The sequence below is a fragment of the Zychaea mexicana genome (assembly GCF_025766255.1).
Source record: "Zychaea mexicana strain RSA 1403 chromosome Unknown BDB00scaffold_31, whole genome shotgun sequence".
In the NCBI taxonomy this organism is placed as follows: Eukaryota; Fungi; Mucoromycota; class Mucoromycetes; order Mucorales; family Lichtheimiaceae; genus Zychaea; species Zychaea mexicana.
The window spans coordinates 212,332-232,307 of record NW_026516694.1 but is presented as its reverse complement, the minus strand read 5'-3'; the positions used below and the strand labels follow the sequence as shown (position 1 = coordinate 232,307).

The following is a 19,976-nucleotide window of genomic DNA, read 5'->3' as shown; positions in this document are numbered from 1 at the left end:
CTAAGGCACCCAAAATAAGATTCGACAGATTATCTCTAAAATATTTGGTATGCAAAGACACACGGTACAGCGCGTATGCTGTACCACTAATGACATATATTTATAGTGGAAACATTACAAAAAAAATACAGTACATAGGCTCTGTTTTGAACAAGAAACTAAAAGTTAACGGTGACTGGCAGTGATGGGGTATTTATTACATTAATGCGTGTGTGGAGTGGTATATATTTAATTACAATTTCTCTCAAGATCGACGTAAAGCAATAGTGCTGGTACCATTAATGTGTTCGTACTTTCCAAAATCACACGCAAGACTGACCAGCCCGCGATCTGTAACACCGTTGAGTAAACTGAGTTTGACACGTTTCAAGCGTTCGATTGCACCAAGAGCACACAAAGTTAGATCCGTTACAGCATCGATTTGCATAAAGTTGAGTTCTTCAATCAATGACAAGTTTCCTCGCATCTTTTCCATGAACTCGTTCAGTCCAATGCCAGATATGGAGTTGCACCGAGTCAGCGATAATGTACGCAAGCTCATGATATCCAGTAAAGCATTCAAACTGTGGTCCGTGATACTGGGCATGTCTGCAAACTCGAGCTCTTCCAAAACCGCCAGTGTTGTCTTGTTATTGCCGTATGCTGCCAGTTTCCCAAAAAACGACGTCAGTCCATCCTCCTTGAGCCCAGTACAGTCTAGTAGCCGCAAACATTTCAAATTGGGTAGGTCGAGCAAGCTGCTGAAGATGGCGTTGGTGATATAATGCATGTCTCGGATTACTATTGTTTCCAATCCCGGTGATCGGTAAAATATGGACGCCAAAACAGATGTGCGGCAGCCAATGGTGCATTCAAATCGGCGTAGACGTTCACCACCAAATATGTTTAACGGCTCCCAAGCAGGTGTGTAGATGAACCGGTTTTCGTCCACATGGATGTTTAGATAAAGCTCTTCCACAGTAGCTGCGTTTCTGTTGAGTGTCGATATTACCTCGCGACGGTTGATTTTAGCATCCTCGGCTGCAATGGATATGTATCGTGAGCCTGCAACGGCTTTTGTTGTCTTTTTGCTGTTGGCATCGTTGTTGGGTATTATTCGTGCAGAAGGCCAGTCCCATGGAGTGAGTTGGTCGATATCAGAAATGTCGTCGTCGTGAGAACCGTAGTGAAGATAAGGGACATTGGGGCAGAGCTCATGGACAGCGCCAAGGGCGCTAGGCGCACAACGATCGACTATAAGACAACGTAATTCCGGACAAGCACGTAGAATTGGTTCTAATTGCGGCCTTTGTAATAACACGCCGAGAAATGTATTGAGCCGCAAGTGGGTGATACCGCATTTTTCTGGTAACGGAGTTGTATTGACGATGCGGTCAAAGTCAGGCGCTTCATACGTCAAATGTGTCAGATTCGGGCATTCGGATAGCACGTTGCCTAGCAAGGGCACCGTTTCCAGGGTATCAAAGGAAATGTACAGCTCTGTCAAAGAATGACTGCTTTGAGATTGAAACACCACGTCCATGCAATATGCTGGATCGAGCTCTTCGCCACTTTCAATCGCTAACATAGGTCAAAGTATGCCCATGTGTTAGCCCGCCATTCTCTAATAACTGCTTCGATTCTTGCTTTATCATCCTCCTTTGAAAGCCCCCCTTTTTTTTACCTAGTGACTCGAGACGTCTAATATTTCCGTCAATCACCATATCCTCCAGAAACTCATCGAGTTCCCAATCATCGAGTAAATTCAGCCACAGTTTTCGAATATGCATTGTTACTGGCGCCACCAATGTAATATCATCGGCACATTTGAGCGTCACATCATGCCACGCCTCAGTGCATTGGATAACACGCTCACGCCACCTGTGACATACTGACCCGCACTCGACAAGTTCCGCTGTAGAGAGTAGAGGCAAAATGAATGCCAAAATCTCGAATGGAAGAAGTCCAAGGAAATCGACCTGTGTCTCTGATTGCGCCAGTGCCTTTATCCGTTCTTCTGCGAGTACAGTATACTGCGGATCTGTCACTGCTACTGCCTCGAGCCCTTGTTCGTATATTTCCACAGCGAGATTACTTTTGCCTTGCATACAATAAATTTCACCTGCACGTAAATATCCCTTGGACGATGCTGGTGCAGCATAGACGAGCTCGCGCGCTATTGAAAGTCCACCAGCAAAATCGCCTCTTTTGGCATGTGCAGCTGCGCGTTTGTCAAGTGTGTTCTCCGCGTTTCCTACGACAGCTTTCATTCTTTGTTGTCCCGGATGATCCGACTTGGGTACCATGCTGAGACCTTTTTGGTACGTACATATTGCTTCATCGTATCGATCTTGCAGAATATGTATCTATTACGAGATTCTTTAATAGTTTAGTCTCCAACGACCTTTCGTTGTCAGCCACCAAGATCTCTCGCTCTTGTTTTTTTCTCTTCCCCCAGCACTAGATAGTTAAAGTAATAAAGAATAGTTCACCTTGCCAGCTCGAATATAGCCCTTGACTATACAAGGTGACGTGCGGATCATGACCGAAGCATCTTCGAGAGCCTTGTCGAATTCCCTTAATTCGCTATATGATCGAGCGCGTACATCGAGGAGATCAATTAGCTGGATCTGGAGCTCGTTTATCGCTGTGGTTGCGCGGGCAACGACTTGCTTGTGTTCGGCTTGTGTCGAGGCTTTGCCGCCCGACGACGGGAGTTGCCACGATTTCCGAGCACCGCCGAATGAATCCCAGTCGGCACCAAAGGCAATGCCGAGCTGTTTGACGACTTCCATAAGGTATATATATATATATATATGCTTGTTGAAGAAAAGTAAAGAGGTGAAGAGAGAGGAAAAGAGAGTTTGGTTCAGTGACACGTTAAAGCTGCAAAACATATGCCGTATGCTGCCTGTGTACAGCTCCGAAGTTGGCGGTACGTGTCCTTTGAAGAGTCAGGTCGTCAGATGGTACAGGTGCACAAACAAGTTCTACTCAGACAGGAAAGTTTAGATAACATCGTTTCGGATAATCTTAAAAGATATTTCCTTGTTGCAACGATAGTAAAAGAAATACAAATACATGATTCAGGCAGAAACATTGCTGATACACATAATTGAAGCATTACTGATAATCATTCTTTTCGTAATAGAGTTGTATATGAACATCGGCCATAAGCATCAATTCATATCGCATTCTCCATAGAGCTTTATAAAACTGAAGCACGGTTTAGCAGACTGATATCACACCATGTCCAAGGATGTACTTTGTTAATATTCATTGTTCTTCGATCGGTAATCACGTAGTCATACGATATTCTTGGACGGAGTATGATCTATGGATGATGTTGTTGAGCATTCAAATGGTCACCCGACAAGCAGTTTATGCACGTTACAGCTTCATATAAAACTCAAATTGTTGCACTGCAGGTTCTTTTTTGTTGTGTAATACGGAAGATAAGATTCATAGTTGTCGTTCATACAGTAATCATTGATCCAACGTTAAAGTTAGGTACTACTAGATAGTGCAATCTACTCTTTTACCTTCTTTCTCACGGAAAGGCCGGAGATGTCAACGAAGTAAAAAGTATTTAATGAAATATTCCTTATGAATATAATGGCATTTCAGGGTGCAACAGGGAAAAACATACCGTATTGAACCATTTGTTACTTGTCTATCTAACCGCCAACTCTTTTAGTACATACTTACATTGTTTTTACGTATCTTATGGCGGTATCGATACCTACCATCTTCTTGTATTTAAGCTACTACACAATAATCAACGCGCTTACTGGCGTCCCTACCGAATGACCAACGCTTGGCTTTGAATGATATTTTGATCGGCCATGTCTGTCTACCGTTTTGCCTCTGTAAACCGGAGGGACACGCTCATCCACGGCTTGGCCTTCGTCATAAATGTGATACTACTGTACGATTGATGTAGCTCGACGATGGAACAGCCGTCCGAACATTTATTATCCGTTAGATGAAACGTATATCTTACTCGTGTCGATTTTTAGAGCTGCGATGCTCATTTACGTGCTGTGCAACACTATTTTATCCATTAATGTAACAAAAAGAGTTTTCAATCACACTTCTTTCGATCCCAAATGTTGCTTACATCATGAAACGCAAACTGTCAGGTGTGACTTTAGATGAAAATAGGCTACTGTACATATCATAATATTAGTAATTATGAAGCTACAGGCACGACGCTAATGTTTAGAGCGTAAATGCTGCAGAGGATGTCCAGCAGTTTCTCTGGAAGTTTATATAAAGGACTTAACGAGTGACTGCGATGTAAAAGAAGACTGATAATATGCAGTTCATACTCATTATATGTATCACATTATATGTCGATGATACACATGATATAAAAACCCAAAAATATCAACATTACAAAAAGTTTAATATCGGTCCGAGAACTGTTGTCGCCACTGTCAATCTATTCTCACGCTCCTATCAAAACGCATGATAAATAATTCTTGGCACAGCAGCAGTACTATTCTTAACTTTACTAGCTAAAAGGTATGCAAAATAAGAGACACGACAGATTTTGCTGATTTCATGGTTACTGCTGTATATTGGTAAAGAAGAAAGATTTTAATTTTATTCAACATCAGTGCTTCACTGTGTTGTATGTGCCATCTTCGTTAAAGGGAACCAGACCAGGCAGTCCAGCAGCAGTTAATGTACGGTTGAGGATGCAGGAATTCGAATATTCATCCTTGAACTCTGTCATGTGACCGTTTAATGTCCCAAAGATAGTCAGGTTCGTCGGCATGTATATCAAGACACAGGCGCCTTGGGGTTCTGCTTGAAATGCTTCTTGCAAAGAAACCTGCAATTGCTCGAGCTCGGCGCATACAATCTCTGGGTGTGGATGATCGCCACCCACTGGATCGCACGTTACCACCCAGTCAAAGCTTTCCATACGTTCATCGACAGTGATTGTTAGGTCTTTATGTTTTGGCAGTAAAATGTACATTTGTAATTATCTTTTTAGCGCTAAACCGGTAGTTTATTATTCAGCCAAGTGAGGCATTAACTTGACCTTACTTGTCTTTGGATGACTGTCATTGCAAGCTTTCACCGTTATAAACGCTGCCAAGAGAGAGCCAACGAGGTTTAGCAAAAAGTACCGAGAAAGCTTCATGTTTTCCAATTGCGTTGCGGAATAACACAAAATGTGCGCGGGGAGAAAAGCAGCAGAGTAAAGGGCGAAAGAAATAAAAAGCAGCACTTTGAAAAGAGGCTGTGGCGTTTTATAGCGAAATGTCAAAATAAGGCAGTAATATGATTTGCTAATTTCTAGTGGTGATGGTGACACGGGGTATGTCATATTTTTCTAGCTTTTCCTTCTTCGATCCTTAAACATCACCTGTATCAAGCAGGGTGCATAGTAGTCCACAGAAGCAAGAAGATTTTTCTATTATTAACTTGTATAGTTCCAAGCTACATATCTCATGATCAATTATCGTGAGATTTTGCGCTACCCTTTGTGGTGTCACTACCGTTTTTCCGACTGTTTTACTTCAACATTGACAGCTCTTTTTTATTATACTGAACCATTCATTATAGTCCTTCATCTCAATGATTTTCTATTAGGACAACGTGTATCTGTCTCTCCAGCTATAGTTCAATGGCAGTCGATCAGTACATGACTACCTACCATCATCGCATATCATGGTCCACTTTTTTCCTTGCGTTTGATGATTACTGTGATATATGGGATCTGCACTGTACACATCTATGTCATTAATAACAACGCTTAATCAAATCACATAAGGTTTGATACAAGTCATTGATGATTATATACCAAAAAAGGTTAAAGAATCAGTCTTCTACGTACTACAAAATGTTACTATCTTGGTTAATCTGATAGCGCCTGTTAACTTTCAACGCACCATTGTCGCGACAATTCATCTTTTTGTGCAAATTATTACGATGCTTATAAGCATTCTTTGACACTATGCTATGGCGTCGCATGGCTTCTTCTCCACACTAGTGAGTAATTCACCTAATGCATTAACACGTCAACGACAACTTTCTTTTTGTTCTTACAGCGAGGTATGTTAAGCAACGTTATCACAAAAAACATTTCTGTTGTTGCTGTTACTGTTGATGATGAAAACCTTTGTAGTCTAGTGACTAATCAGTGTATGTATAGCAATGTATAACAGCGAATGCTGTTATTTTTGCTGATCAGAAGAGCACAATGCGCAAGGATGCCATTCAAGTATGCACATCATAACGGATCCTGTAATTGTTGGAAACCTCGAGCAACAAAACAGTTTTTCCACCCAACCGGATTGCCGCCGTAATCATCAAGCTCATCATGCGTCCACGACAGATGTAAAACTCTGACTATTTTGTACTGGCATTATATGTACCTGGTACAGTATCACTTCAAAAAGATTATATCACGATCGATTTGACAACTTGGCGTTATGTTACGTACACCTGGTATTGAGCAGGGCAGAAATCTTTTTTTTTAGTCGACTTACATATGTATTAGCTATTTATAGCACACGACGCTTTCTTGTTGATATATACTCAGAAGACGCCTCGCAAACGTATCAGGTTCTTTCTTTTTGACCGATAGATCATGTATACCTCTTGTTCTTGTCTCAATGACGTTTTTTGGATATCATCGTCACAAACAACCGTGTGTAAACAGAATTAAACTGCTACTTTAGACATTTCATACCAATTCTGGCAGCAGCACTTTTTTTTAAATTCATCGCAATACCAGTCTCAGTAAAGAAAAAGGATTGAAGCCGGCCACAGCGTAGCTTATAGAGTCTGCAGGGATACGTATCAAATACACCCAGTCTCATCTCAGCTAGTGAGTCCCATTTCGGCTTTGTAAAGTACAGTATTTCATCCGGTTTTGGATGCTCCATGCCGAAAGGTTGTTAAGACTCCGACACTTTTTTTCCAAATGGGTCCCCACAATCAGGGTCGAGGGGAGGGGAGGGTGGCATAATCGATTTCCCTTACTCATTCGTTTCCCTTCTCCTTGGAGTTTCTCTTCCAGGTCACCTTACTACTGCATTATCCTACTTTTATCTAAAATATACTCTCTCTCTCTCTCTCTCTCTCTCGCTTATATCATCCCATCTTCAATGCTCGATCGAGTACCACTTGAAATCGCGCTGCACATAATATCGTTGGTGCCTTTGACGACTTTCAAAACTCTATATCAGGTACTGCCAGAAACCATCGTAGACGAAGCACTACGGATCCATCTCTCATCGTCGTCGAGGCATGACAACAACAAGAAGAATAGTGAGCCGTTACTGAACCTGGTGTCGACAAACTTATGTGAGCTATCTGCACCTCGACCGAATGCGAGTTGTTGGCTCAAAAACGAGTCGTGGGTCCCACTGTACTTTGCGAAAATGGATATCCCAAGTCGTATCCTATGGTTGTTTCCAGGCTTTGCATCGGAACAGCATTATTTCAGGGTGGAGGATTCGTATGTATCCCATGGCAAGTTATTACTGAGACCAACAGCAGAGCAGCTCTCATACAATTATCATCATGGACAGCGACAGTCATCAAGCAGTAGAGGAGGAAAAGAAGTAGCAGGAGCAAGAGAAGGTGGTGGTGGTAGAACGACGCTGGCATCACTGTGGGATATTCGCAAACAGCTTCCGCCGACACGCGCTGGCACGTTTTCCGGAGCAAGCGAATTCGCAACACAATCGCAATCAAGTCGGGAAATGACCATTGAGCAAATGGGCTGCTGGGTCGATGCTTGTCTTTTGTGTCCTAGCACCAACGATAACACCATTGCAGCGGAGACGACAGCAACCTTCACCACCACCTTTACCACCAACGACAACGACAACGACAACGACAACGCGGCAGCAGCAGCAGCGTTGGACCCACCAAGGCCAGTATTACCAAAGGAATATGCTCGCCGCGTGCCTGCACGGGAACGGGACCCGATGTCTATGAGCAGTAGGGCATGTGGGTATTTTTTAGTCGAACGGGTGGGACTGAGCATCCCGTCGCTTTTGGACATGTTTTTCCATGATGATCCACAGTTGTAGTAGTCTGCTGCTCTCATGTATAGTCTATCCCTTCAACGCTCCATCCCCTTTTGTATCTAATATGCATATTCTCTCTCTCTCTCTCTCTCTCTCTCTCGCTCTCTTTTATCCTTGTAAAAAATGAATCGTATCCCCTTTGTTGTTATATATCCATAGTAGCTTCTAGAATTTAAAAAAAATATACACTCTTTGCTTCCACTATTGTTTCGTCCGGAACTACAATTTCCAAAGTAGCACAACGATCAATGCATGTGGTTCCTGCAGCTATCAACAATACCTATTCTGTTTAGTGTGGGGATGACTCAATGGCCTTCAAAAGCACTATTATTTATTCCTTTGTATATTTGTATTATTTGTTGTTTTTATTGAGTTATTGACTTATTATTCTTCGGGGATGCTATGTAGGAAGTGAAGAAAGGGTGATCAAAGAGCGGCAACAGTGGTTGGAAAAGCAGATGGAATGTACATGAAAAAAATATTAGCAAAGAACTAAAATCAAACCATATCAATTATGGTCGTGGGGAACCAGGAAACGGTGGTCGTAGCTCGCGAGTTGGTTTCTTTAACCAATTGGATCGCATGCCAGCTACGTATACGCCTTCGATCACCTTTCCAAATTCACCTGTTTTTTTGTACTCCTGATACTTTCTAAACAGCACCAATGCCTATATATGCAATCCATGCAAAAACTGTTATATACACACTCAAGAACCCCACACCCCGCCTAACAATCACGATGTTAAATGTCACTTACGGTTTCAGCATCCTCGATACTGTCGTGACCCTCGGATTGGATATCCTGTCCAAGTAAATGCCACGCCAAAAACCGTAGCGATATTTTTCGTTGTCGATCTCTGATATGATATATATCTACCGTATCGATGATTTGTTCAGGTGGCACCAGTATATCTTTATAAAGTAGACATAAATTCATTAGCAGAGAGAGCTAGGACAGTACAAAGGGTGTCTCCCCGTCCAGATAAAATGTTACGAAACCAGCTTACTGATAGTTCTAAAATCTTTGACCAGACCATGTCCAATGAAGACACATCCGAGATCCGCCAACAACCGAAGTTTTGCATATGCCATTTTGTGGTCCACCAATGTATGCGTAGTAGTGTTGGGATTGATGTCCAATGCAGTGATACCACTAAACTCAGTCAAGTAATCCTCAACTTCCTCGGTAATTTCAATATAGTCGTCAATAAACGGAACGCCTTCCTTTGGCCCTTCACCTCGGATCACACTGAGGCGAGCCATGACTAACGTGCTGGGGCGGATCAAGGATTTGGTGCCGTCACTTCGGATTTCCGTCACTTCGCGTTTCAAAGCAACGAATTCCGTGTCCAACGCAACCAAAGTTCCCTTTTTCGGCATCTCATCTGCTGTGAGTATTTGATATTTGGGATTGACTGCCGGTCGATTAGCAACAGTCGTGTCGTTGAAGAGAATTGAGCAGTCTGCTTGATCTGGTAATCCGCTCAGGTCTAAACTCTCATCAGAGTCCACTCGTTTGTATTGTAGTATAGATGGGGCCTACGTTATCAATGACATTCAATTGTACGACATGAGTATACAGACATAGCAAGCAGAATAGTGAGAGATTTTATACATGCTATTTCCATATTTCTTACCTTCCATTTGCCCTTGAATGACATCGTTTCTTCTTCCCGGATATTTCGCACTAGAAAGTCATTGAAAAGATACCAAGGTGACGTTGACGATGAATCCAACTCATCTGGAGGTATTTTGATTTGTGCTACTAGATGCGGATCTTCGTCTTCTGCTTTTACTTCCACAATAGATGCCTGGTATATCGAAATACACAAAAGACAGTATATCAGCTTATAAGCCAAGAAAGAAAATCGCGTTTCGAGTTCAACCATGTTGGCATTACCGCTAGTTCATAGATAGCACATGTCTTGGATGTCTTTTGAAATTCTTCAGGAATGTCACTGCCTGGCAATAACGGTTTGATAACAACTTCTGAGCCGTTAATGTGTATGCCGAATCTATAATCAATTGATGGCAGAATAAGTAAAAACATGACTCTTTTTTCTCTATCACGCACAGATGTAATATGACGAACCTTTCTGGTACCCAAGGATTTGACCTTGGAGGGTCACTCCCGCCATCATTACTGTTGTCTTGTTTACTGTTGTTATTCCGTGGAGAGCCAGGGCCATTCTGTCGCCATAGCGCTTCGTCTTCAGGATATGCTGTGCCCGCATTGATGAATAGCGCATTTGGTAATGCGAGAACGGTTCTTTTTGTAGTGAGTGGACGATATCGACGACACGTCGAGCACCATGCTTTGGTTTTGCTTTCACGACATAAGCTTCCTTTTAGTAGATGTGTGAACGAGCGTTTGCGCGTTTTCTGTTCCTATCAGGTTAGGCTTTTAAGTGATCTTTATCAACTATATATAGCACTCTCAAACCCATAAAAGAATATAACTCACCGATCTGGGGTATATCATGTCAATAACAAAGGGAAACGTTGTTCGCTTGACGACTTGTTCACACGACGCACATTCAACGGTAAACAATGTTTGTACACCGAACAATTGTTGGATTGTAGACGGGTTGGGTGAATCCAATAGTTTTGAAATCACTGGATTTGTATCGTCTGGCTGGAAAGCTTCGCCATGTAGTTCTTCCAGTAAAAACCGTGCAAAGCTTTGTATCAGACTTGAGTATGAGAAGCTTGGATCTGGAATATCTGGCTCAAACAAGCTGAGTGCTGCTGCTTTCGGGCTCATCGTCAGTGTACGACAGAAATTTGTTGCCTGACAATTTTGGCCATGGGATGCTTCCAGCATGCGGAATAAAAATCCGAGTTCACATAGGAAACATTTGGGGTGCGAGCAGAGTGACTTGATATGTGATGTTGCTACTCTTCGTAATGGCACCGTAAAGTAAAGCACTTGTAATAACGAATTGCAGAAAGAGTTGCGGATATGTGTTTCCAGCCCACCGTAGCATGTTCGGTTGTAATATTCAAAGTCGAAATCCTCCACACCAAATTTACTGTACTGAATCTCCACTCGTCGATAGTAGCTTGGCATATTAAGTGCCATTGGATCAGTTGCACTGATATCTGCCACGGATGATGTTCGATGCTCTCCACGGTGTTGCTTAAACAACAAGTTAAAAAATTGTTTAGTCTTCATAACCTCAACCTTTTTTTTATCAATTCAAAAAGTCACTTTAAGCATCACTCACTTGCACTTCTTGATCATCCAAAATAGAATTCGACAGTAGCATATCGCGTTCCTGTTCTGATCGAAATTTCGGTCCATTACGTCTGTTATGCAACGGCTTCTTCTTCCGTGGTGCTTGATTTCGGCGGAGCCCAGGATTTGGTGCGTAGCCAACAAAGTCCACAGTTTTCATGTTTTTGAGCAATTCATCGTCGATATGTGGTGGAGGACATGATGCATCAAAAACCGATGGGTATAATGGCCAATTGGACAGTAAAGGCTCTGTGTAATAGGGTAAACCGACTGATGATAATGGACTATATATACGATAACGATTCTTTCGCATCAGTATCCTCCCATAGCCCTTTAAACAAGAAGACATATAGACCGTGTGCAAATGGACAAAGAAAGTAACGCTTTACCTTTCCTCTGTCATGTGTACTTCTGGTACCTCAACCACATCCGCCGTCGATAATCCCATAGAGTATGGGTTCACATCGTAAACGTCTCTGTCAGTAAACTGATACACAAAGCTCGCTGCATCACCAAATGCCAACGTATGTGCCGAGCTTGATATATCCATTGATGTAATATAACTCGTGCTCTGAATTTGGAAAAACTGTGCTGGAGGTGCATATGATCCCATTGTCAAACTCGATATATCGCACATCTGAAACTGCCCGCTTTGAGATGCTACAAGACAGGTGGTGCTTAGCATCGGATGCATCTTGACAAACATTGGGCCGCTTGGGAACGGTATGGGTGCCAGTGATCGCATTAACATTCGGACGTCGTATACTTTGACCAGTGGATCAATCAACAATGAATTTTGCCTGTAGCAGTATAAATAGCATTTTAGCATCTTACTACTATTTCAATCTATCCAACCAGACCTTTCCTTATCCTGACCTTTGAGAAAATCCACAAGTTACCAGCAGATTGCCAGATACATCCAGATCAGATAAGGTGGCCGTATGTGCTTGCAGTCGTTGTTCGACCCGCATCGTCCGTGGATCTCGCATAGTTACTTCACCAAGCAACGATCCACAACATACTGCACGAGCCGTATTCCGCATAACAACAATGTTCGACGCACCCGGTATAGTCTTTGTCACTGCTCCTCGAGCCAAATTCACCACAAGCATATCCTCTTGTTGACCTGCCACCATGAGTTCATTTGTATTCGTCGGCGTATCGAATACCATGGTATGTAAATCTTTGGTGTTTTCATCGCTGATTTATAGGATCAATTTAGCACTTATTCCATGCGTCTAATGAGGCACTGAGAGCAAATTTAAAGGACTGTATTTGCATATACCTCACATTGCATCGTACAAGCCCACGTCGATCTCGCATTTGTATACTGGTGGAGCTCAGTGTAATCACGCCTCGGTCAGTCAAACGAATCTGCCGAACTTGTTCATTTTTGTGTGCCTTAAATGAAGTATAGCGTTGCAGTCCGTCGCCAGAGTACGATGAAACGCGGCCCTGATGCATTACATTGTCACACAATATCGTTATTTGTCTTGCAATCGATAAGAAGGGGGCAACTGCTACGACGGCGCGGGTAATAAGAGGAAGAAGAAGAAGAAGAAGAAGAAAAGAACTTACTGCATCGTTGCCAACCCACAGTAGCTCAAAATATGGATCCCATGTCACTGCCGAGACAGGTGAGACTTTGTCAATGCTTTGGTCGCATAGACTGTGTACTTGGGTCCAACTACTCTCCATCAAAAAGCCCCCACAAAAAACAAAAAAGAAAGAAAACCAGAAGAGTGGAACGTATATGCACCAGCACGATCCCCTACGACGGCACCTAACAATTTTTTCTTTTTACAACACAGCAGGCAAGTCGGCTATGTTTAAAAAATGCCAAACTGAGTTTTTTGCCTTACTTTCTCTTTTTTCCACCTTTATTTTTTTTTGCAGGACACACACAAACGTGGGGCATGCCAGTGACAGTTCCATTTTTGACAGGAAATAAGCAGCTCTCTATTGAACTTGCAGAACCCGTCGTATATCTTCGTGGACCCCCCAGCAACCCAGCAACACATGTCCTAAGGGGTGAGATTGTCTTGGTCCTGTCAAAACCCATTTCGGCATCGTCTGTAGTTGTCAAGATCACCGGCAAATCGCACATGCTATGGCCCGAAGGTAATAAATAAAGAGATAACGTATTTTGCTGTTATGCCATGATCTCCGTACTTGTCATGACATGATATGATATGTACATCTATTAACAACACAAAACTACATATAACAAACCCCCATGGATATTTCCAGGCATCGGCTCTCGCGGAACAAAAATGTTCCATGAAAAAACGGTCCATGAACAAAACATTATTCTAGAATCCTGGGACCACCAGGAGAATCACTACGACAAAACCATTAATGCTGGATTACATCGCTGGCCGTTTGAATTCCTTTTGCCGAACCGTTTGACCGAGACGATCGAAGACGATCTAGCCAAAGTGTTCTACTACGTATCTGTCACAGTCCATCGACCGGGCCTGAGCGTACCCAACCTGAAAAGTCGGCGTGAGATTTTGCTGTTGCGGACAATGACAACATACGATTCCGCGCTGGCTTCCCACAATTTACCGACAACTTCGATCAACGTGGAGCGACAACTGGAATATTGTGAAGCCCACGTGTGCGTCGAGACTGCGATTGTGTCGTCCGGTACACAGTTTCCCATTACGCTGACGCTTACACCACATACGAAAAACGACGTTTCGCTCGAATCGTTCAACGTGATAGCAAGTGAACAGCGGATATACCGTCTCCCGGAATATGGTGCTCGTCGAGCTGAGATGTTCGACTTTAAACTCAAGCTCAGCTCAGTCTCCAATACAAATGATCCCAGCCTAAGACATGTCGTCAAGGAGGTACCGCCCGCTCAGCTTAAACGCGCATTGACGACGAAAAATGCACATATTCCATTACCGTTCTCGTATCGTTTTGTGCTGAAACTACCCAACTGCGTCGACGGTATGAACCATTCGACGTTCTTCAACGAGATCGAGCTGAGGCACTGTCTCAAAATATCAATCGAGTTGTCGGTCCCAGATCAGCCCGAAAGATCGATTATCAATCTTGAATTGCCATTTACGATTCTAGACTGTCGGCTCAAGGAGGATTATGCTGTACTCCCAACCTATGAAGAAGCGCTCACGGGTGAGCCTGCCACCGATGACTCAACACCAGCCGGGTTCTTTGCTTGTCCGTGCTACCTGGACTACAAGAAAAAACGCCGCTGTATTAGACAGGATTGGATGATGTTTCGCCAGCAAAGTGCTGCTAGTGCAAACGATGATAGTTCTCCACCACCTCCCCCTTACTATGAAAAGTAATCTTGACAGTATCTCATTTTGTAAATAATCCCCATTATCGGCACGCTATACCACCCATGTAATTTGTTTCCTTTTGTTTTGATCTTTTAGAAAATCTCTCTTTTATGTAATAATACCTAATAAGCATCGTATCATACTCTCTACCATACTACTCATTCTTATCTTCTAACTCTCTCAAAACCTTTTGGATCTCGTCTGCAAAATAACGGAAATCATCCAGGTCATTGTACACCTGAGCGCTAAGGCGTACAAACCATTGCCCATTGTGTTTATAAGGCGAACACATGGTATTGTGCTCGTAGATACATTTGTCCACGATAATGTTGATAATCTCTCCGTCCGATCTAGCGCGTTTGTTTAAAAATGGTAAGCGAATGTTTGTCATGGCCACCGTCAACGTCTTGTCTTGATTCTCCAGCACTTCTGTTCCTAATGCTTCGGCAACCAGCTGACCTCCTTGACGTGCCAGGTCATTGCAATACTTCTGGATTGCTTCTTCACCGCCGATTGATTCTCTGAAATCAAAAGCTAGAAATTTCAAATATGTCATTTGAACAATCACTGTCCTAATCAACTTTGCTTTACTTGACTACCATACCAGCATTGATGCATAGATAAGTGCTAAAATCCACCGTGCCTGGCCATGCAAACTCTTCTTCAAACGATGTGCTTATTCCGGAAGATCTCTCATCCTTGTAAGCGTAATTGATAACACTTGGATGAACTAAAGCCTGGTTCCGTTTAGGCACATAAAGAAAAGCGCAACCTCTGGGAGCATATCCCCACTTGTGACAGTTCGACACAAAAAAGTCTGGATCTGCCTTGTGTAAATCCAATGGGATTTGACCTGTCACAATAAAAGTTAAAGTCCCTATTTAGCAATAATGCGAGTATTTCGAGTTCCTCATCCACACACAGACACATATATGTATCCAACGACAATTAGGAAGGCATTGTGTATATACCAATAGCATGGGCACCATCCACAAGTGAATAGATATCGTACTCTCTGACGAGCTTGATCATGGCCTCGAATGGAAATCTTGCTGCCGGCACAGAACTAATTGCATCAAAGACTGCAAGACGAATGGGCACGTCTGGATCCTTTGCCAGCTCCTGTTCAATTGTTTCCTTTGCGAGATCAAGTATTTCTTGGTCAAGTAGAGGATAGTTGAGCTCAACAGGCACCAGTTTCACTTTATGCGCGTCTTGCAGAAACGTCATGGTGCGCTCAACTGCGTTGTACGCAGTAGTGAACTATACATAGTTTGTTGTTGTTGTTGTCTCCGTGTTATAGAACAAAACCTTGTGCCCTTATCATATTCAACTATAAAAGGTTACTATGATGACATGAAAAAAAACTTACAAAGAGTAATTTATCGCCTGGTTGCATAAAGCCAGATCTGACAACGGAATTGATACCATAGGAAGCATTAACTACAAAGGCCAACTCTTGCGGATGCGCATGAACGAGCGCAGCCAGTCGTTCACGATTCTTATACAAATCCTTGAACACTTGTCGTTTCAAGAACCGATCGGGATGCTTTTCTGATTCTTCTTGATAATGGCGCATAAGTGAATGCAGCGATCGTGGGCAGACGCCAAAACTGCCGTGATTCAAAGGAACATAGTTGTCCTCCAAGTAGAAATGAGAACGCATTGCTTTACCAAAGGGGGTGGTTTTGGAGTTTGTCATGGTTATTTTATGCAAGAATGTAAGAGAAAAAGAAAGGGTACAATGCCGCGTTTAACAACCTTTTAAGTAAGAGAGCGGCCGGATGAAGTAACCACTTCTCGTACCCCTGAGCACTTTTCCCACGGACCTTCTCCCTTGTAATCCTCACAGGCTTTCCTTATAAAATAAGGTTAAATATGCCGCTATATATCAGCATAACAACTGAATGAAACAAAACAAATACCAGTCTGAATATGATAGTCTGATAGGTTGTATTATAAACATATGCGTGTGCTCTTGTTAGAGTAAAACAGTTACTGCTATTCTTCGTCTAATTCTTTCAAAATCTGCTGGATCGCTTGTGCAAAGTGACGGAAATCGTCAAGTTCGTTGTAGATCTGGGCGCTCAAGCGAATGTACCATTGACCGTTGTGGAAAAATGGCTGGCAGGCGGTATTTTGTTCATAGATACATTTGTCAATGATAAGTCGAACGACTTGGCTGTTGGGTCTGTTGCGCTTGTTCTCGAATGGTATACGGACATTGGTCATGGCAACGGTCAGGGAATTATCTACATTTTCGAGAACTTCAGTGCCTAAGGCTTCCGCCAATAGTTGACCTCCTTGACGTGCCAAATCGTTACAATAGCTCTGGATCGCTTCTTCACCACCGAGTGAATTTCGAAAATCGAGCGCTATGATTTTGGAGCATAATAGTCATCAATACATGATGCTTTTTTCTTTTTTTGCTAGGCACAATGAAAAGAATCTTTTGGCATTTACCGTCACCGACACACAGATAAGTGCTGAAATCGACAGTGCCAGGCCATTCGAATTCCAGTTCAAAAGTTGTGCTGACTCCAGAATCGCTTTCGTCTTTATACGCATAATTGATGACACTGGGGTGTACTAGTGCTTGGTTACGCTTGGGTACATAAAGAAATGCTGCACCTCTTGGGCAAAAGAGCCACTTGTGACAATTCGAGACAAAGAAGTCAGGGTCAGCTGCATGCAGATCCAACGGTATTTGGCCTGCATATCCAAGATATTAAAAGTGATTTCATGGTCAGCATATAGTAGAAAGAAAAAACAAGCCCTTCGCATTTTCAAATAACAGGTATGCATTACCAATAGCATGAGCACCGTCCACAAGAGAAAGAATGTCATATTCTCTGACAAGTTTGATCATGGCTTCAAACGGAAATCGCACACCTGGAACCGAACTGATTGCATCAAAGACTGCAAGACGAATAGGAACATTGGGATCCTGTGCCAACTCACGCTCGATGGTTTCTTTTGCGATATCAAGAATTTCCTGATCAAGCAGAGGATAATTGAGCTTGACAGGCACCAATTCAAGTTTGTGTGCATCCTCCAAAAATTGCATGGTGCGTTCCACAGCATTGTAAGCCGTTGTAAACTTCAAAAGAGAATACCGTGGTCAGACTTTTTCAATAAAGGCGTGGGAAAATATTTCAGATGTAGGCACGAGACTTACGAAAATCACCTTGTCACCATGGTTATTCATAAAACTCGATCGAACAACCGAATTAATGCCGTAACTGGCATTCGCCACGAATGCCAACTCGTCCACATTGGCATTGATCAAACTGGCAATGCGGGCTCGATTCTTTTTCAAGTGCTGAAAAATTTCGCGTCTTAAAAGGCGATCGGGGTGACGTTCGATCTGGTCTTGATATTGAATCCATCGTGGACGAATAGAACGAGGACATACACCAAAACTACCGTGATTTAAAGGAACATAACCGTCTTCCAAAAGAAATAGGGAGCGACAGGCATGACCAAACAGTTTGGAATTTGTCATGGTCGGGAGGAAGCACAGGCCAGAAGAACAAGTAGTTGGCAATACCGAACGTTCGACTATACAAAGTTTTATACCGAAGGTTGTTTCGGTATGACTCACATTGCATGCATGTGTGTGCTACTGCATACAATTGACTCTTCGTTCCACCCATCCATAAGCCGAGCATATACATAGCAATACAGACTTCTTTCAAGTTGTTATGATGACATGAAAGAAAACATAGATTTAGTCATTGTCGTGCTAACTAGGTGTAAATGATACAATCAAACCCGGCGATATATATAGCACTAACTCAATTTGTCTGCTTTATTGTCACTTAGTCAATGTTTTCTTTCTCTAGCTCATCCACCACTTTTTGAATCGCTTGAGCAAAGTATTGGAAATCATCCAGATCATTATAAACTTGAGCGCATAAGCGTACATACCACTTGCCATAATGTTTAAATGGCCCAGCAGACGTATTGCGCTCAAACATCAACTTGTCAAAGATGATGTCAATGATCTCCTTCTCCGGTCGGTTGTGCTTGTCCATATATGGAAGACGCACGTTAACCATGGCAAAGGTCGGTTCATCCTCGTCTTTGGTTTCCAGCAACAACAACTCAGTACCCAATGCGTCCGCTACCAGTTGGCCACCTTGACGTGCCAGCTTGTTGCAATATTTCTGAATTTCCTCTTCTCCACCTAGGGATTCGCGGAAATCGAGAGCTACAACGATACATATTAGTTACCATTTCAATGAAAATACTTGATGACCCTCAAGTGAGAGAAAAATGCCATTATCATACCATCATTGAAACACAGATAAGGACTAAAGTCAGTTGCCCCTGGCCATGCAAACTCCCGCTCAAATGGTGTGCTAACAGTTCCTTTCATGGCAGTGCTCTTGTATTCACGACTGATTATACACGAGTGAACAAAGTTCTGGTTACGTTTAGGTACGTATAGGATCGCGCAGCCCCGGGGTACGAATAACCACTTGTGACAATCCGAAATGAAAAAGTCTGGATCTGCCTCGCGCAAGTTCAATGGGATTTGACCTTGTGTGCCACATTCATATAGGATGATACAGCAAGTGCTGGGTTTTAGTTATACAGATTCAAGCTGTATGTAGTGCGCATAATACAATACCTATGGCGTGGGCGCCGTCTACCAGTGAAAGGATTTTGTACTCTCTGACAAGCTGGATCATTGCTTCGTATGGAACCCGTACTGCCGGAAGCGCACTTATGGCATCGAACACTGCAAGCCGGATAGGTACTTTTGGGTCCTTGGCTAATTCATGTTCAATCGCCCGTCTTGTAATATCAAGCACGTCTTGATCGGATAATGGATATTGAAGCTCGACAGGTACAAGTGTCATCTTGTGCGTGTCCTCAAGAAACGTCATAATTTTCTTAACGGAACTATGTGCTGTAGTATTGAACTATATAAAAAAAAAGAAGTTAGTGCATACATGGTATGGGTTATACAATTCAATTCCCTCTTCATATCTTGTTTTGACGCTATTCTATTCATTCCGCGTATTACCCAAAGTATCTTTTCTCCTGGATTGAGAAACCCACTACGAACTACCGAATTTATGGCAGAGGTAGCGTTGCTTGTGAACGTCAAGTCGGGTGAATCGCACTGGACAAGCGCAGCCACACGATCCCGGTTTTCCTTCAAATGTTTGAATACTAGACGTAATAACCACCTGTCTGGATTCTGCTCAGCTTGATCCTGGTAACGACGCATCGCTGATCGGACAACGCGCGGGCATGCTCCGTAACCGCCATGGTTGAGGGGAACGTATTGCTCTTCCAAGAGAAATTCAGAACGCAGTGCACGACCGAATGGTATTTTTGCAATAGTCATGATTGACTTTTTTTTGAAAAGGTGTA

At 42.8% G+C, this 19,976-nt stretch overlaps 9 protein-coding genes across 9 annotated transcripts; 2 read left to right on the top strand and 7 right to left on the bottom strand.

The window, feature by feature from the left end:
- Window positions 1-51: 51 nt before the first annotated feature.
- On the bottom strand, window positions 52-2,402 carry BDB00DRAFT_343812 (uncharacterized protein). The gene is made up of 2 exons (XM_053117010.1): window positions 1,664-2,402; window positions 52-1,560 (listed from the first exon to the last, which is right to left on the bottom strand). Exons 1-2 carry the CDS (start codon window positions 2,283-2,285, stop codon window positions 245-247), a joined length of 1,938 nt encoding a protein of 645 aa, XP_052980310.1. The 5' UTR covers window positions 2,286-2,402; the 3' UTR covers window positions 52-244.
- Window positions 2,251-3,151, bottom strand: BDB00DRAFT_343853 (uncharacterized protein). The gene is made up of 3 exons (XM_053117011.1): window positions 3,061-3,151; window positions 2,472-2,969; window positions 2,251-2,358 (listed from the first exon to the last, which is right to left on the bottom strand). Exons 2-3 carry the CDS (start codon window positions 2,874-2,876, stop codon window positions 2,317-2,319), a joined length of 447 nt encoding a protein of 148 aa, XP_052980309.1. The 5' UTR covers window positions 2,877-2,969; window positions 3,061-3,151; the 3' UTR covers window positions 2,251-2,316.
- A 1,245-nt stretch (window positions 3,152-4,396) lies between these two features.
- BDB00DRAFT_820652 (uncharacterized protein) lies at window positions 4,397-5,219 on the bottom strand. The gene has a single exon (XM_053123315.1). It carries the CDS (start codon window positions 4,964-4,966, stop codon window positions 4,598-4,600), a length of 369 nt encoding a protein of 122 aa, XP_052980308.1. The 5' UTR covers window positions 4,967-5,219; the 3' UTR covers window positions 4,397-4,597.
- A 1,865-nt stretch (window positions 5,220-7,084) lies between these two features.
- Window positions 7,085-8,131, top strand: BDB00DRAFT_820647 (uncharacterized protein). Its single transcript, XM_053123314.1, has one exon. It carries the CDS (start codon window positions 7,107-7,109, stop codon window positions 8,037-8,039), a length of 933 nt encoding a protein of 310 aa, XP_052980307.1. The 5' UTR covers window positions 7,085-7,106; the 3' UTR covers window positions 8,040-8,131.
- Window positions 8,132-8,548: 417 nt separating this feature from the next.
- BDB00DRAFT_762651 (ubiquitin carboxyl-terminal hydrolase-domain-containing protein) lies at window positions 8,549-11,887 on the bottom strand (the record flags this gene model as incomplete). Its single annotated transcript, XM_053119345.1, has 9 exons — window positions 8,549-8,704; window positions 8,794-8,948; window positions 9,044-9,575; window positions 9,674-9,847; window positions 9,937-10,051; window positions 10,129-10,351; window positions 10,563-11,175; window positions 11,270-11,558; window positions 11,664-11,887. 9 exons carry the CDS (start codon window positions 11,885-11,887, stop codon window positions 8,549-8,551), a joined length of 2,481 nt encoding a protein of 826 aa, XP_052980306.1.
- A 1,265-nt stretch (window positions 11,888-13,152) lies between these two features.
- BDB00DRAFT_820642 (uncharacterized protein) lies at window positions 13,153-14,731 on the top strand. The gene is made up of 2 exons (XM_053123313.1): window positions 13,153-13,395; window positions 13,525-14,731. The coding sequence occupies exons 1-2, from the start codon at window positions 13,191-13,193 to the stop codon at window positions 14,592-14,594; spliced, it is 1,275 nt and encodes a 424-aa protein (XP_052980305.1). The 5' UTR covers window positions 13,153-13,190; the 3' UTR covers window positions 14,595-14,731.
- Window positions 14,732-14,742: 11 nt separating this feature from the next.
- Window positions 14,743-16,290, bottom strand: BDB00DRAFT_787477 (pyridoxal phosphate-dependent transferase; the record flags this gene model as incomplete). Its single annotated transcript, XM_053120707.1, has 4 exons — window positions 14,743-15,122; window positions 15,193-15,441; window positions 15,560-15,851; window positions 15,961-16,290. 4 exons carry the CDS (start codon window positions 16,288-16,290, stop codon window positions 14,743-14,745), a joined length of 1,251 nt encoding a protein of 416 aa, XP_052980304.1.
- Window positions 16,291-16,589: 299 nt separating this feature from the next.
- BDB00DRAFT_787476 (pyridoxal phosphate-dependent transferase) lies at window positions 16,590-18,093 on the bottom strand (the record flags this gene model as incomplete). Its single annotated transcript, XM_053120706.1, has 4 exons — window positions 16,590-16,963; window positions 17,052-17,300; window positions 17,397-17,688; window positions 17,767-18,093. The coding sequence occupies 4 exons, from the start codon at window positions 18,091-18,093 to the stop codon at window positions 16,590-16,592; spliced, it is 1,242 nt and encodes a 413-aa protein (XP_052980303.1).
- Window positions 18,094-18,251: 158 nt separating this feature from the next.
- BDB00DRAFT_905286 (pyridoxal phosphate-dependent transferase) lies at window positions 18,252-19,950 on the bottom strand (the record flags this gene model as incomplete). The annotated part of the gene is made up of 4 exons (XM_053128583.1): window positions 18,252-18,801; window positions 18,882-19,133; window positions 19,225-19,519; window positions 19,624-19,950. The coding sequence occupies 4 exons, from the start codon at window positions 19,948-19,950 to the stop codon at window positions 18,410-18,412; spliced, it is 1,266 nt and encodes a 421-aa protein (XP_052980302.1). The 3' UTR covers window positions 18,252-18,409.
- Between the last annotated feature and the right edge of the window lie 26 nt (window positions 19,951-19,976).